Below are 14,508 nucleotides of genomic sequence, written 5' to 3' on the forward strand. Positions count from 1 at the left end.
TACTGTTTTCTCTCTTGGCATATTTTCTTATTTCTGTCCTCAAATATTACAGATAGATGACAGAGTAAGACGAGGCAGTCACTGTCCCTCGTTCAGCCCGCTCTACAAGCCCAGGCTGGGTTATGTAATGCACTCCACATCAAATTATGGAAAGTCCATTGTTTTCACACACCGCTTCATTTTTTTCAAAAATAGTTTCAGAGTTATTTATCATTTTTCTTATCAGCAACTGCATTCCGATTAAAAGCTGGGGGGGGGGGGTGTCTGTCATACGTACCAGGTAAATGTATACAAATCATGTACTTGGCATTTGGGAAGCATAAAGCCAAGAGAAGGTATTTTTAAATGAAATATTATTGTATCTGTGTTTTTAAATACAGCATAGTTTTGAATGCTATAGAGGTTTGTGGTTTGTGGGTGGGTATTTTTTAATTTTAATGATGGGGTTTTTTGCTGTCCCCACCCCGTCCTCCCTCAGTTATCTAGTATATTAACAAATAGCCTTGGCCCTAAAAGTTGCTCTGTTTTAATTCCTGAGGTAAAGGAAGAAAAAGACATCCAAAATATCTCAGCTGTACTGTGAGATCAAGTTGCTCTTATCAAAAGGTAGAGAATAGCTCTTTATTTGCTCTGTGTATTGGGCAAGAATTCAGTAGCCTTTATTAGTGATAAATGGGACCAAATTCTTGATATTGAAACTTCAGTGAAAGGGAGCAGCTCACAAAACCTGCTCAGTTATTCAAATCCTTATCCGATACCCAAATGGATGCTTGAGTTCACTCACAAGGAATCCTAGCCTTTATAATTTGGGCAAAAGAAGTTACGTAGACATTTTTATAGAATAGAGACCTAGGTTCAGGTTTTCTTACAAGCCATGCTTGTTCTGTACATGAGTTTGAAAACCTGACCAGCGAGAATTATAACAGTGACAGCAACATTACAAAACCTGCATGGAACATAAAGGTGAAAGGGTATGAGAAGATGTGTATTTCCAAAAAGCACCCTGACTTAGTACTTTCAAAAAACAAAAATTGGAGAGAGACGTTTTTGAGGTGAATTGCTTGGAAGTGGGGAAAAATACACAGGTGTTTGGTTGTTTCAAAATATGTCTCTTGAAATACTTGACTAGAAGTCAAAAAGTCTTCTTGCTGTGTACCTCTTTAGTTGTGAGAAATAAGGATGCAATGTCTACCAGAATACCTCAAGCATTCTTGTCCTCATATGTGGTGTTATTGATAATTTTTGACGTTTAGGAGTAACATAACTTCTAACAAAATTAGGAAATTTAACTTCATTCTCTCTTGTCATTGGCAGACAAAAATAATGGTCTTCCAGAAACCAAATGAAAAAATAAACACTGTATTATACGTAATTTTGTCAGTTCTCTTAGTAAAGCAGCATATTTTTGAAGATTTAGTACTTCAAAGAGGCCTTCTTGAAAACAAGGCACGCTCATGAACTGAATCTCGATGTTTAAACATTTTAACCACATCAAAATAACTTGTATTTTTTTGAATGTACATCTTTAAATGAGAAATTTTTACTCTCATTCTCTGATTGAGAGTTTAGCTGTCTGTGGGGTCCAGCAATCATAATCATGGATGGAGTTGAAGCTCAATAGCTGTTCTTTGAGCTAAATGTAACTCACTTTTTATTTTTGTGTGTCTTTCTTTTGGTGCCACTGTTTTAAGTGGACAGGGCTTCAAACAGTTACACCTGAATGGTGTTTTGTGCCTAATGCTTGTGATGTAAGACAGCTAGCATTTGAAGAGCTAATTTTATGAAAAGATGTCCAGAATAGTGTTATTTAACAATATGAATTGTTCTGAACTTCAGTTTCCTTTTTTGACAGTCTTTTTTGTAGTGTAGTACCAACTTACATTCAAAATCAGACTTCCCTAAGTTGCTATGGACATTAAAGTTTGGGATTCAATAAGCATTAAAACAGCGGATTTTCTCCCATCTCCTTCCTGTCAAGTTGTTCTACTGAGTGCCAGTATTAAAGACCAGATCGCCTTTTGGACCAGAGCACTCTGGCATCTGATGTTTGCTCATGTAACTTGAACTCTTGATATTATTTGTGCGATTTTTATTAAAGGTATTTCCAGGTGTTACTTAAAAACAAAAATACTAGAAAGATACAACTGAGCTATCTTATTTGTTTTTAAAAAGGAATTTTTAATTAGAGGTGGTTGAATATAAGTGAATATTCTGATATAATATGTCACTATAATATATATGAATGCTTGATGTTTTTTCTGTGCAAACTTAGTTTTAATGATTCCCACCAGATTGCTCTTACTGTTCAGGCATTTTAGAAAGGAACCAAACTTCCAATATGCTTTTTATTTGTAAGGTTTTATTTTGTGTGTGAATTGTGTGTAATGGTTCAGTGAATATAAGAGTATTTTATCAGTTTTAGTTTTGTTGTTTGACTAGAATCAAATAATCATTAGCTGAATGGGAAGTAAATTATTTTCTATGGATGTTAGTGCTGTTCTGTGAACTTGAACTTCAAATTCAATCACAGAAATTCCATTTTAAAAATGTCCAGAGGCATCAGGTTAAATGAGGATGCTTTTGGGATTGCAAAGTATGTCCAGATAGCAAAGCCATGCCACGTGAATTCTTCCCTGCCTCCTCCTTGGTGGGGATTCCCACTTAACTTTGTGTCCCTGTGATGTGGAATGGTATGCAACAGGCATTGTTGTTCTGTTCTCCTCTAGGTAAAGGTAAAACTCAAATGTTTGACCTGCTATTTTTCTGTAAGGCTTCAAATACACTCCAGGTTTTGTGTTAGGGAAGAAACATGATTGCCTGGGATGTTCCAATAGGCAGAAAAGGAAGGGACAGCTGTTCTGTTATGAGGTGCATTACAGTTAGTCACCATTGTTATAGACTCTAAAATTCCAGTTTAGGATGTGTCTGTGTATTTTTTTTCCCCTAAAAACTCACCATGGCAGATACCTTATTGTCCCAGGGAAGGAGGTTTCCTGACCAGTGTTCATTCTGTTGTTCTTTCACTTCTCATAGTGGAAATGTGGATATAGCTTGAAAGTTTTTTTTTTTATAGCCAAATTTCTTAGCCTTTTATCACTGTTGTTAGTGACAAAATCAGAATAGGTCAGATTGTCCATTTCTGTAGTTTTTAATGCCACTCAGTTAGCATGGGTTCCTCCCTCTTTTGCCCATTCACCCAGACCCAAGTTAAACTTCTGTCCCGTTTCTGAAATATGCCCATATGCAAAACCTGAACAGCTCTATGGTTTGTCCATTTGCAGTTGCTGAGCGTTTGATTTTGATTTGGAAAATCAAATTTTGAAGAGGAGAGTTAGTGTCTCCTTTGCAATTATGTAGCTAAGAGTCTTCTAACATCCTAAAAGTACTGTGCTTGCTGGTTGCTTTGTGTGTCAATGTAGATCCACTAAAAATTACCTTGTTATGGGATTTTTTTAATTCTTGTGGCAATTCAGAAAATTGTGAGCTTGTGGTCTCGAGGAACATGCATGCTTAGTGACATTTATATGTTTGTATAAACTCTTGGTCTTTCCTAAAATGGTGCCGTTGTGGCCTTTTTCCAGATTGCTTTGTAGTTCTTTTCTGACTTACCTTTTATTTTATTCTGTATACCTACCACTGCCACTTAATTTTTTAATGTCTCCACAAGCTACAGTGGCACTCACAAGTAAATGATTTAGTGGTTTAATCCACAGTGTGACAGTTGTTATTATTATCTAGAATCAAGTCAAAGAGCATGCACTATTAAATTGGTACTGAAGATCTTAACTAGAAACAACACTGGGGTTTAGCAGGTTATGGCTGAAGTGACCCTCGTTGCTAAAGACATTTATTTTCTCCTACAAGACAAGGTCTCTAGAGTAATTGGTTACTGCTGTCGTAATGAGCAAGAGGGCAAAGATTCCTTGTCAGTTTTTTGTCATTGCTTGGAAGTCTAGGTTTGCGCTGTCCTAATAGATGGCATGAAGAGGATATGTCCTGAAATGTAGTGGGTAGTGATAAAGTCTTATTAGTGAAAGTTTAATATGGTTTTACAAATTTTGAAAGCCTAATACTGTTGTGGTTTAACCGCAGTCGGCAACTGAACACCACACAGCTGCTCGCTCACCCTCCCCTCCCCCCTAGTGGGATGGGAGAAGAGAGAAAGAAACAAAAACCCGGGGGGGAAGGCGGGCAGGAACAAACAAGTGATGCAACCACTCACCACCTGCCAACTGATGCCCAGCCAGTCCCCGAGCAGCGGTCGGTGCCCCCTGGCCAATTCCCTCCAGCTTATATACTGAGCATGACATCATATGGTATGAAATATCCCTTTGGCCAGTTCGGGTCAGCTATCCTGGCTATATTCCCTCCCAGCTTCTTGTGCACCTCTTTGCTGGCAGAGTATGGGAAGCTGAAAAGTCCTTGTTTTAGTATAAACACTGCTTGGCAACAACTAAAACATCGGTGTGTTATCACATTATTCTCATGCTAAATCCAAAACACAGCACTATACCATCTACTAGGAAAAAAAATTTACTCTATCCCAGCCAAAACCAGGACAAACGCTTAAATCTTTTTCTTCTACTTTCAGTTGACAATAATACAACTAATTTTCAAGTTCTAGTTATGTGTTTTTAAGATACCACTTTGTGGTTGAACATACTTCCAAAGAGTTAGTGGCCTCAATTATAGAATTATGTACCTAAACTAAACTTTCATGAAGTTTAAAACTGGAACGTAAAAGCCAAGTATTTAAATGTGTTCTTTTTTTGTGTTGAGGAACAAAAGAGTTATTTAGAATAGACAGTTATTCTACCTTACAAAATGATAATTCTAAAAACTGTAGCAAAATCTGCAAATAAAATTCAATGTTCTAGTGACTCTCAAGTGTAGCACTGGGACGTCACACTGGGAGAGACCTCTGTGGTATTGAACACTATCAAAGAATTGGAAATATTTTGTAATCATGTTCTTATACATTATCTGTGAACCCAGGAGTTACAAATCGTGCTGGTTGAATAGTCCTATCTCTCTAACCTAACTGAAGAATACACTAAGTGAAGTGTTATATTTAAAAATAGTTTCACTTACAAGGAATGTTTATTAAAGCTATTACAAGGTATGTTGGAGTTGAAACTCTTTCAAGATTTATGATTGTGTATTTAGAGTTGATTTCTGCCAGGAACAGATGGTATTGAAGCAGACAGCTGATAAGTGATACAGCAGAAAACATGTATTAAATGATATTTTGTAAGTGTGATCACAAAATGATGAGACTATTTTAAAGTGTTATTGCAAAATTTGGTTTTGAAAAGCAGATAGGATAAAGAGGAGATTTTATGAAGGGGGAACTTGCATTCATGCTTTTCCAAAAAATACTTTAATTCAAAGATTTCAGATCAGTAGATGTTTGAAGGGCAAATTGAAGTTATATTCTCTTGGGGAAGCCGTAGTCAGGTTACGGCAGTCTTACTGGATATGTATGGGATAACAGAGATCTGCCTTTAAGGCATCTAGCTCCTTAAAATTCTCTGTAGTTGTATGTAGTTATTCTAAATCAGTTGCTGAGATAGAACCCAAACCAGGAATAAATTGTTATATCTCAAAGGATACTTACTACTTTAAAAAGAGAGAGATTTGAATGCTGCATGTTTAATTAGCCATTGATTTGTCCATTGTAGAAGTTTTGATCCGTGAAATAACCAGCGAAACAATTAAAGCCTATGTTTTAGGTAAAATGAAACAGGTGGTATTACCCTTGTTCTAGGGGAGTTATGAAGAAGCTCGTAGCACCACTATATGTGTCACTTTATTCCAAATCTGGTTTTAACGGGTCATAAGGCCTTCTCCTATGCATTTTTCATATCATAATCCTTATAGAAACTCCTGTGTAGATGAAATGTTTGGGAAACTTGAGAAATGGAAGTACTATAGGTTTTTCATGTAATGCAATCCAAAGGCACATATAAATATGATGATGGGGTTTTTGTGACACAGAACTGTCATTCTGAAAACTGATTCCTTAAGGACTAAGCCCTTTTATTGCTTTTTAGTTTGTTGGCAGCGTTGACCAATATCTGGAATTAAACTTTGGAGTTTCTTATTAGGAATATAAGTGTCTTTGTTGTTTCTACTGGAATACCAACATTCTCTTTCAACTGTGTAAAACCTGTCTAATGCAATTAGTGTGACGTGTTTCCTTACTAACATTACAGCTGATTTAGAGTTGTAATAGTCCCATTTGCCTTGCAGATTTTTGAATTGGAAAATGAAGATGGCACAACATTTGCTTTTCTGTATTGTCAAATACTGCAGTAAGACTACGATATTTGGAATTAAATAGTACCAACTGTGTTAGATTTTTACATTCTGTGTAAGTGACTTATGTACAAAACCCCTTCTTGCTTGAAATGTTTCTTTTAGTGTCATTTAATTTTATGAAATTAAAGGAACAGTACTAGGGCCAGTATTTATTAGTATGACATACCAGTGCTGCAAGATGTCTGCTTCCCAAGTTGCTTGTTAAAACTGGAAGTGTAATTAGTGTTAGTTACTGTAATGCTTTATATGCAGTAGTTTGTATTTGCAGATGAAATTTGTTCATCAAATTATTACTGTTTTTTAATAAAAAGTAGTTGATCTGTATAGCAGTACTGTAGTAGCCTTAAATACAGAATTCTTTTTAATTGTACTCAGTTTTCATTTATTAAAATGCACCAATAAAATGTAAGACTTCAGATGGAACAAAATTAGAATTTTCTTTTGATGGAAGCAAAGACTTCTGCATACTGATGAATACTTGCTGTGAATGCAGCATTTCTGCTTTTGTGAGAAGTTCTGAAAAACAGGTTTCTAAATACTAAACCAAAAACTTTCTCACAGAGAAGTTAACTTAAAAAAAAAAAATTTGTTTGGAAGCATCAAATAGTGCCAGCTGTGAAACGGGGGGGGGGGGGAAGTCAGGGCTTCTGTCAAAGCACCCTCAGCATGCAGAATACTTGTGGTTGATAGAGACCCTGGGGCTTGGGATTGTTGAAATACCAAGCTCTGGAGTTGACCCAGAAGATGACAAGCCATGAGCATCCCAGTAGGGCTGCTCTGGTGCTGTAGAGCAGGGAAGTCTCCACCAGCCTCCTGCATAGGTACCCTCCCAGTTTGTGCTCCCTGCTACAGAACTGGGAGTTGGGCTTTTGAGTATTTTCAAGCTGTCAGCTTGAGAGCAGCAAAACTGAAATATTTGCATGACTGGAAACACACAGCTTGGAAACATAGGAGCACTGGAGTGGAAATGTTGCCTGTGTTAGAGCTGCTTTCATGTTTGTATCTTGGTGGTTTCAGGATACTCAACAGTATCCATTAGTAAAGGTTGGATTTTTGGAGAAGCATGGCTCGAATTTATCAGAAATTTGGACCACGGATGTTTCAGGAAAATATATTTGGAGTTCGGTGATCAGCATTCTTCTAGACAAACAGCTCCCTTCTCTCCACCATTTTATTGAAAGACTTCTGATTGATTATATCAGATTGGTTACTTGCATGACTTCTGTCACTGAGATGTTAAAAACGAAAACAACAAAAAAACCCCAAACAAACCAACACCACAACAAATGTGATGAAAATTCTGATAATAATGAGTTCTGCCCTTTAAGTGGGGAATGCAGTTTTTGCTTGTGTTCCTGAGTGAATACTACCTCTACAGAAGGACATACTCATGGCCCATCTTCTCTAATTCTACAGTGAAAATAGCAGATAGTATAATATCATACTCATTTTTCTGTGTTCCTTAATCTGTAGGTTATAGGCTCTTTAGCATTATCAGAAGGGGTTAAATGGGGTTGCAAAATATTAGCTAGCTATAGTAGCTCCGCTCCTCCCGACTGGAGGAATGGAAACTGATTTTCATTGCTGGCTGGTGTTCACTACCTTGGGCTGGGGAAGCAAGTTTAATATGTGTATTACTTTTTCCCTTGTGCTTCCTGTCTGTCTGGTTTGTTGGGTTTTTTTGTTTTGTTTGGGGGGGTGGTGGTATTTTTTTTTCCCCCTAGATGACAAGTCCTTGGTGCCAGGGGCTGTCTTTTTGTCATAAACGTGTAACCTGCAGTTGAGACATACTGGCAAGTAATTGGTACTGTGAGGCATTATGTGGTGTTAGTGATAAGTAAGTAGTGTTGATTCAGGGTATTGATTCAGTAGTATTCAGGGTGCATCAGTGTCAGGTTTGCACTGCTCAATTTGGAATTACTTGTGTGTAATTCAAAAAATTATCTTAGGAAACATTGATAAGATGGTGACTGCAAAATAAATTGCATCTCTACCTTTTCTTTGCTTATTGACATAAACAAAACAGTTGAAATGGGATTTCAGTATTTTTGCCCCTACTGATTCCAGCCTCTTTTCTATTTTAAAAAACCTGCTGAAACCATGTGTAACTGGCTTTTTCCGAGCAGGGACTAAACAGGGAGTAGGTTGGTTGGGGTGGGGGGTTGTGTGTGGGTGGTGGTGGTGTCTTGGGGAGGGTTGAGTGTTCTAAGTTCTGAAACTGTCTTTTATGTTTTGTAAGTGACTTCCTGAGTCTCAGCTCTCGTTTTGCTATCAGATCTCTCCTGCCATGAACTTTAATGTTCTTCTTGTTCGCAGCTAGCTCTTAAGTAGGGATTCACTGAATAAGGTTATTTTGGCAAGGGAGAGGAATGCTTTTCACAATAAAATGCCAATTAAAATGTGCGTTAATTTTACCATAGTTGTGACACGACAGTTGAATTAATGGAAATGGCTTGCGACTTAAAATTTCTTGCTGCTTATAATCTTGATCCCTCACCGCTGGTGTACTTGAAACACTACTAAAAAGATCTAGACATCTAAGCAGAGCTTAGGTCAGAACCAGGATGCTGACTGATGACCCATCTCTTTTCTGATTTCTCAGCGGCCTTTCTTCAGAGAGCAAACTGGCTGGTTCTTGTTCATTTTTATCACTCACTGTGATGTAAAAGTGATCTTATTTTTCTGATTAAGCTATAAACTGGTGCAGGGAAATTGGCACTGATCCTGAAAGAGTTGAGAAATATTTTGTGCTCGTCTTTCAAAAGTGAATCTCCATCAGTGTATATTGTGTATGGCTAAGTAAGTTCTCTTACTTGTACCTTCAAAAGGACCTTAGATCAGCCTGAACTATTCAAAAGTGCTGGGTCTTACTTGTATCCTCCACTTTTGCAGAGTGTTTTCTGCAAAATAAATTGCATCTCTACCTTTTCTTTGCTTATTTACATAAACAAAACAGTTGAAATGGGATTTCAGTATTTTTGCCCCTACTGATTCCAGCCTCTTTTCTATTTTAAAAAACCTGCTGAAACCATCTTGAAACTTTCCAAAGAAAATCTTTCTCACTAGTTGTTGCATGTGAAGGTGACATACCGTTTTTAACTGTGTAGGACAGCCTCAAGTTCCTGTCTCTGGAGACAAGTGAATGGTGATTTCTAACTGATGGGTTAATCTAATGATGTGATGAGCATCTGTCAGTCTGTGTATGTCAGGAAAACACTAGCTCACTATGTAGGTATTAAGAGTTCCTTAGGGAGAAGCATGCTTGTCTTAGTAAATGTGACTAACGTCTTTAGAGTAATTATGTTTTCTAAAATATAAAATGTACAATATTTGGAAGATGCACTTTTATGCAGTGTTTTTTCATAAATCATGCAGAATGCTAAAACGTAGTTTTTTATTTTAAATAAAACCTTTTTTCCCCCCTCTTACCACAGGATAATGAGAAAAGGACCCCTTTACATGCTGCTGCCTATCTGGGAGATGCAGAAATTATTGAACTACTTATTTTATCTGGTATGTTCTGTTCCTGTTAATGGAAAAAAAAAATAACTGTGCACATCCAAAGAAATATTTATGTACATCTTAGTCTGTGTAGCTTTCATAGAGATATTTAATGTACTAGAAATTAAAGATATTTGTACTGAAATTTTGGTTTCCAGACTTGTCAGTGTTATAATACTGTGTAGTTCTGCTCTAAAATATTTCTTTGTAGAAAGCTTTCTCAGTTATAGCTTTTTTTTATTTGTAGCTTGATCAGCTTTAAGTAGTTTAACTCCAGTTTAAAGAAGTAATAGTGTATATGTTATAGGTAGATGTTAGCAGCATTGCTTTGGTTCTGAAATGGCCTTCAGAAAAACAATTAAAGTTGAACATAGAAGATGGCATCCCGAGTTGGTTATATTATTTTTAAGTATCCTTTGCTGTTGGCTTAAATGCACAGAATATAATTAGGGTCAGCTGAAAATTTTAAAATCTCTTGTCTTTTTTGCTATTTATTTGTGCTAAGACAAAGTGCAAGTTCTGTAAAACAGTATACGTCCATCTTTAAAAAAAAAAAAGTATAAAACCAAGAAACTAAACCAAAAACCTGAAAGCAAAACTTCATGACTGAGATACTGAATTGGTTGTCTTTGGTCTTGGACAAATCTAACCATCAGGTGGCTTGAGGCTGAATTAATGATATGGAGCTTTAAAGTTAAATAGAAAGATTAAAACTTGTAGAGGTCCTGTAGAACTACTTTAATTTCCTGTCTGCTTAATGGCACACCTTACCTGTGCAAAGCTGACTGTTTCCACACACCCCCACACCCTCCCCATCAACCTTTAATAACAAATTTTACTTTAAGGAAATGTCACTGTTAAGATTGTAGGAGTCACTTCCAGACTTTCAGTTGAAATTAACAGGCACAATTTAATTTGTGATAATATAGCAATGTATAATCTTCTCATTATATGTATGTACTCTCTATATATAATTATATACACTTATTAATTAATATCACATTACGTCTATTTTATATATATCTCTCTCTCATTGAAATATTCTATAGTGATAATTTGTCCAGAAGAGTTCACCTGTATTGCTGAGAAGGCGCTGTTTTTCCCTATCAAGAAAAAAACAAGTTCTGGTGTCTCTTGAAAATATATAATGACCCCTTTCTTCTGAAAAGGGACCTTGGATTTGGCAAGGATATTTCTTTTTGTTTGGGTTTTCACAGTGATTAAAACAAAACCAAACAAAACCCCAAAACAACTAACCATGTTATAAACTTCACAAAGTTGTAGTCAGCTACTTCTGGGAGTGAGGCTTCTGACTGTTTTGGGTGAACTACAGAGTCCAGTTACCAGAACTGTGATTGAAGAACGTATCTCTCAGGCAAAGGGCTTATGGAAGGAGCGAGATTCTAGTTCAGATATTAATGAAACAAGATCCTGACTGGGGAATGGCATTAGGGGAAGAAAGGTTAGTCATGCTATTTGGACACATAGCCTGGGGATAAGTGTAAGAAAAATTGGAGAACAAAGGAGGGAAGTGAAGAACTAAGAATTAGGGCTGTACAAATAGTCCAAAATTGAGCTGTTGTGTGGAGGAGAGGTTGTGGAGTGCTGCTGTGTCTGCAAATTGCTCAGGAAGACTGGGAGGCATTGATGTGTCTCAGATAACATTTATTTAATGAAAATCAAGATTTACTTACACAAACAATGCATTAAATAGTTGCAAAATCAAAAGCTTCAAAAGCTGTGGAATGTATAGGCAGTATCAGTCTCACCTTGCTGTGCTCATGTGCTATGCTGTGGACTTCAATTACATGTTTGTGCCTTGCTGTAGAAGCACAGCCTCATGAATTTCGCAGGGACGGGCTGTGCTGGGAACGAATCGGGGTGGTACAGTGAAGGAGGACCAGATGCCAGTTGTTGATGCATTTGTAAGCGAATGAAGAGGGGCATTCATTGCAGGATGAGAAAGTGATGTCTTAGTGTTACGGCTGTTCAGTTTGAAGGGCTGTGCTGTACTTGGGCACTAATCTGTATATTACCTGCCTGCAAGCTGTGGTTTTAGGCAAGCAGCTTAAACCAGACTCTTTAAAAAGTAGTCACCAATTTAGTCTTCCTCATTTCTGAATGCTGGATTTGAAATCTTTGTGGTCTGTGAAGTGTGAGCGCTCACAGCTGTATCTGAAGTGCTGCACCAGCTACTTCTCAGAGAAATCAGGTCTAGATGTCTCAAAATGCGCAAGCCAAGATTTTTTCTTTTAACTCTCTTAACCTCTGTTCCCCATCTTCCAATTAAGTGTATTTATCCTCTCCACTTCATAAAGATACGGAAAATTCATCTATTGTGTTTCAGCTGGAAATCAAATCTCTCCTTTGAGACAGATGTATAGTGTTACATTTTGTCATAATAGATGAGCATTAGGGAGCAAATAAAGAACATCTGTTACCACAGCAAGATTTGAAGAATGCTTGCCGTGTTGCAAGAGCTCTTTTCGAACAATGAGAAAATAGTTTGTTGAATAAATAACATTTCTGAACAACAATCTCCTCTGTGCAGTGAATTTGCATATAAAAAAATTGTATGTGGCTTTAATTGACCTATTGTAATATATGTGCACAAGGGATTGAATTAAGTAGTGTAGACTACTTTCATCCTAGCATTTCTTACCTTGTGAGAGCTTGGCTTTGCAACTTGTAATGTCCTCTAATGTAGTTCTGCTGGAATGTTATTAGGAACCACTTTACAGTTTTCCTGCTGTGCAAGCTATCCTACGAAGACTGTTTGCTTTGACTTCTTTATTCTTTCTTCAAACTGGACCTCAAAATTACTGAAGTCAGCATTAATTTTTCCACTACTCAGTGGCGCTTACCTGATTCTTTCTCATTATTCCGTATTCCTAGTTAAAGTGTGTATCGTATGTTACCTAGACGTAGGGTTTTTTAATGTGATCGGAATGTCTTTTGCATCCCCCTCCAGGGGATCCACATTGCTTTCAAGTTATGTATTTTTGATCATACATTGCTGTTACAGTATCTTTATATTACTTTGCTGTAGACCTAAGCAACCCATATTGTACATTCTGAAGATATAACCGATTCAGCCTATTTGCAGACTTTTGTGGAATAAGTTTTCAGTCTTACAAGCATGCTTACTTAGTTTTTGAATTCTTCAGATATTTTCCCACCAAACCTCAGGTTGCTCTGTGACCTCTCCTATTGTAGTCTTTCGCCTGGGCAAGGGACCTGAAGCTGATGGTTTGGATACAGACTCTGAACAGCAAAGAAAATTGCTTCAGTGACTCCAGTTTGGGGCTGGACATTTAGATTGCCTTTTGGTTTTTTTATCTTGATACAGTGCTTCACTGAACACTAATAAACTTGTCCCCTGAGGTTGTGAACATCTTGCCAGCAAGTTGTCATAGCACTGTCATCTGTGGAAGTCTAAATATTCAAATCATCTCTCCCTGTTAGATTGTAGCTAGATAAGCAGTTAGCATTCCTAAATTTGTTAGGTAAGGAGGTGAACAGTAAATAAAAAAGAGGCATAAAGATGGTTATGTATAGTATACAGAATGATGGAACAAAAGCTTATATTTTAGTCATTTGAGAATCATAGTTTTAGAAGCATTTTCTTTTTTGTATTACTCTGTGAAGAGTGGTAACACCCATCACGGTTGTACTTTTGTGATGTATATACAACTGTGCATCCTGGTGCACAAATACATCCGTCTACTTTGCATAATTGCACTGACTTTAATTGTGTAAATACTTGATGGCAAACTACTGAGAAGTAGAAAAGTAAAACAATTAAGTCTTAATTTACTGAACGTCCAACTTTTTGTTCTTTCCAAGAAGTCCTGATTAAAAAAATCAAACCCTGCTTTCAGTTAAGTCCTGCATGTGAACTGTTCTGGAGAGGGTTCTTGCTTTATAAAAAATCATTCTCTCTGTTTGTCCATGCTTTTTTTTAATGCCATCGGAGTCTATTCTGCAGCCAAGTGACATGTGAGGAGCAGGACAGATTAGTGTGATCCCAGAATGTGTTCTTTTGATTAGTAACTTTTTTCATGTGTTTTCTTTAAAATACCGTGCAGACTATTATTGCTTTCACTGAAATCAATGTAATTCATGAAAATAAACATCTGAATTAGCTGTTGTTTTCTTTTAAATAGATTTAGTTACTATATTGCATTGATACTTAAATACTAACACAACACATTTCTGTTTGTTTAACTCAAAATTTTCACTGCATGGAGCTCAGCGTACATGAGTGTGTGGTCAAACTCAATCTCATTAAGGTTTGGCAGCCCACGAGTTTTTGTTGTGCTGTCCTCTGGGTCAGCTGGAAAATGTAAGAATCGTGCTGACGCTGGAAAACTATCGCTACAGTAATAACAGATTTTGGAGGACAGTAAAGACCCTCCAGCATTACTCCACTCTACCTGTGTTTGTTTCATCCAATTCTGAAGCTATGCAAGTATTAAAAGTCCATGCAATGACAGTCACACAGCTCAGCTGTTGAAAGGCTATCGCTGCAAAAATGTCAGCCACATGAAGCTCCCTTTTGTTTGGATTGCAGATGTACCCACAAGCTGAAGGCGTTTCACAGGGGCTCCTTTTACACTGGCTGTATCTTTCGGCCGCTTCCTCTTAACAATGATGTTGGCCGTCGTTTCCTTTTTCGAGCTGTCT

At 37.1% G+C, this 14,508-nt stretch overlaps 1 protein-coding gene across 1 annotated transcript in view; it reads left to right on the forward strand.

Annotated features, from left to right (window-relative positions):
- The window catches only part of ANKRD28 (ankyrin repeat domain 28), an 83,005-nt gene that overhangs the window by 14,319 nt on the left and 54,178 nt on the right, over nt 1–14,508 (forward strand). The window contains exon 3 of the mRNA XM_009325699.1: nt 9,756–9,834. Within this exon, the coding sequence (XP_009323974.1) occupies nt 9,756–9,834 (79 nt within the window). The remainder of the gene's footprint in view (nt 1–9,755; nt 9,835–14,508) is intronic.

The sequence above is a fragment of the Pygoscelis adeliae genome, unplaced genomic scaffold (genome assembly GCF_000699105.1).
Source record: "Pygoscelis adeliae isolate BGI_AS28 unplaced genomic scaffold, ASM69910v1 Scaffold226, whole genome shotgun sequence".
NCBI lineage: Eukaryota > Metazoa > Chordata > Aves > Sphenisciformes > Spheniscidae > Pygoscelis > Pygoscelis adeliae.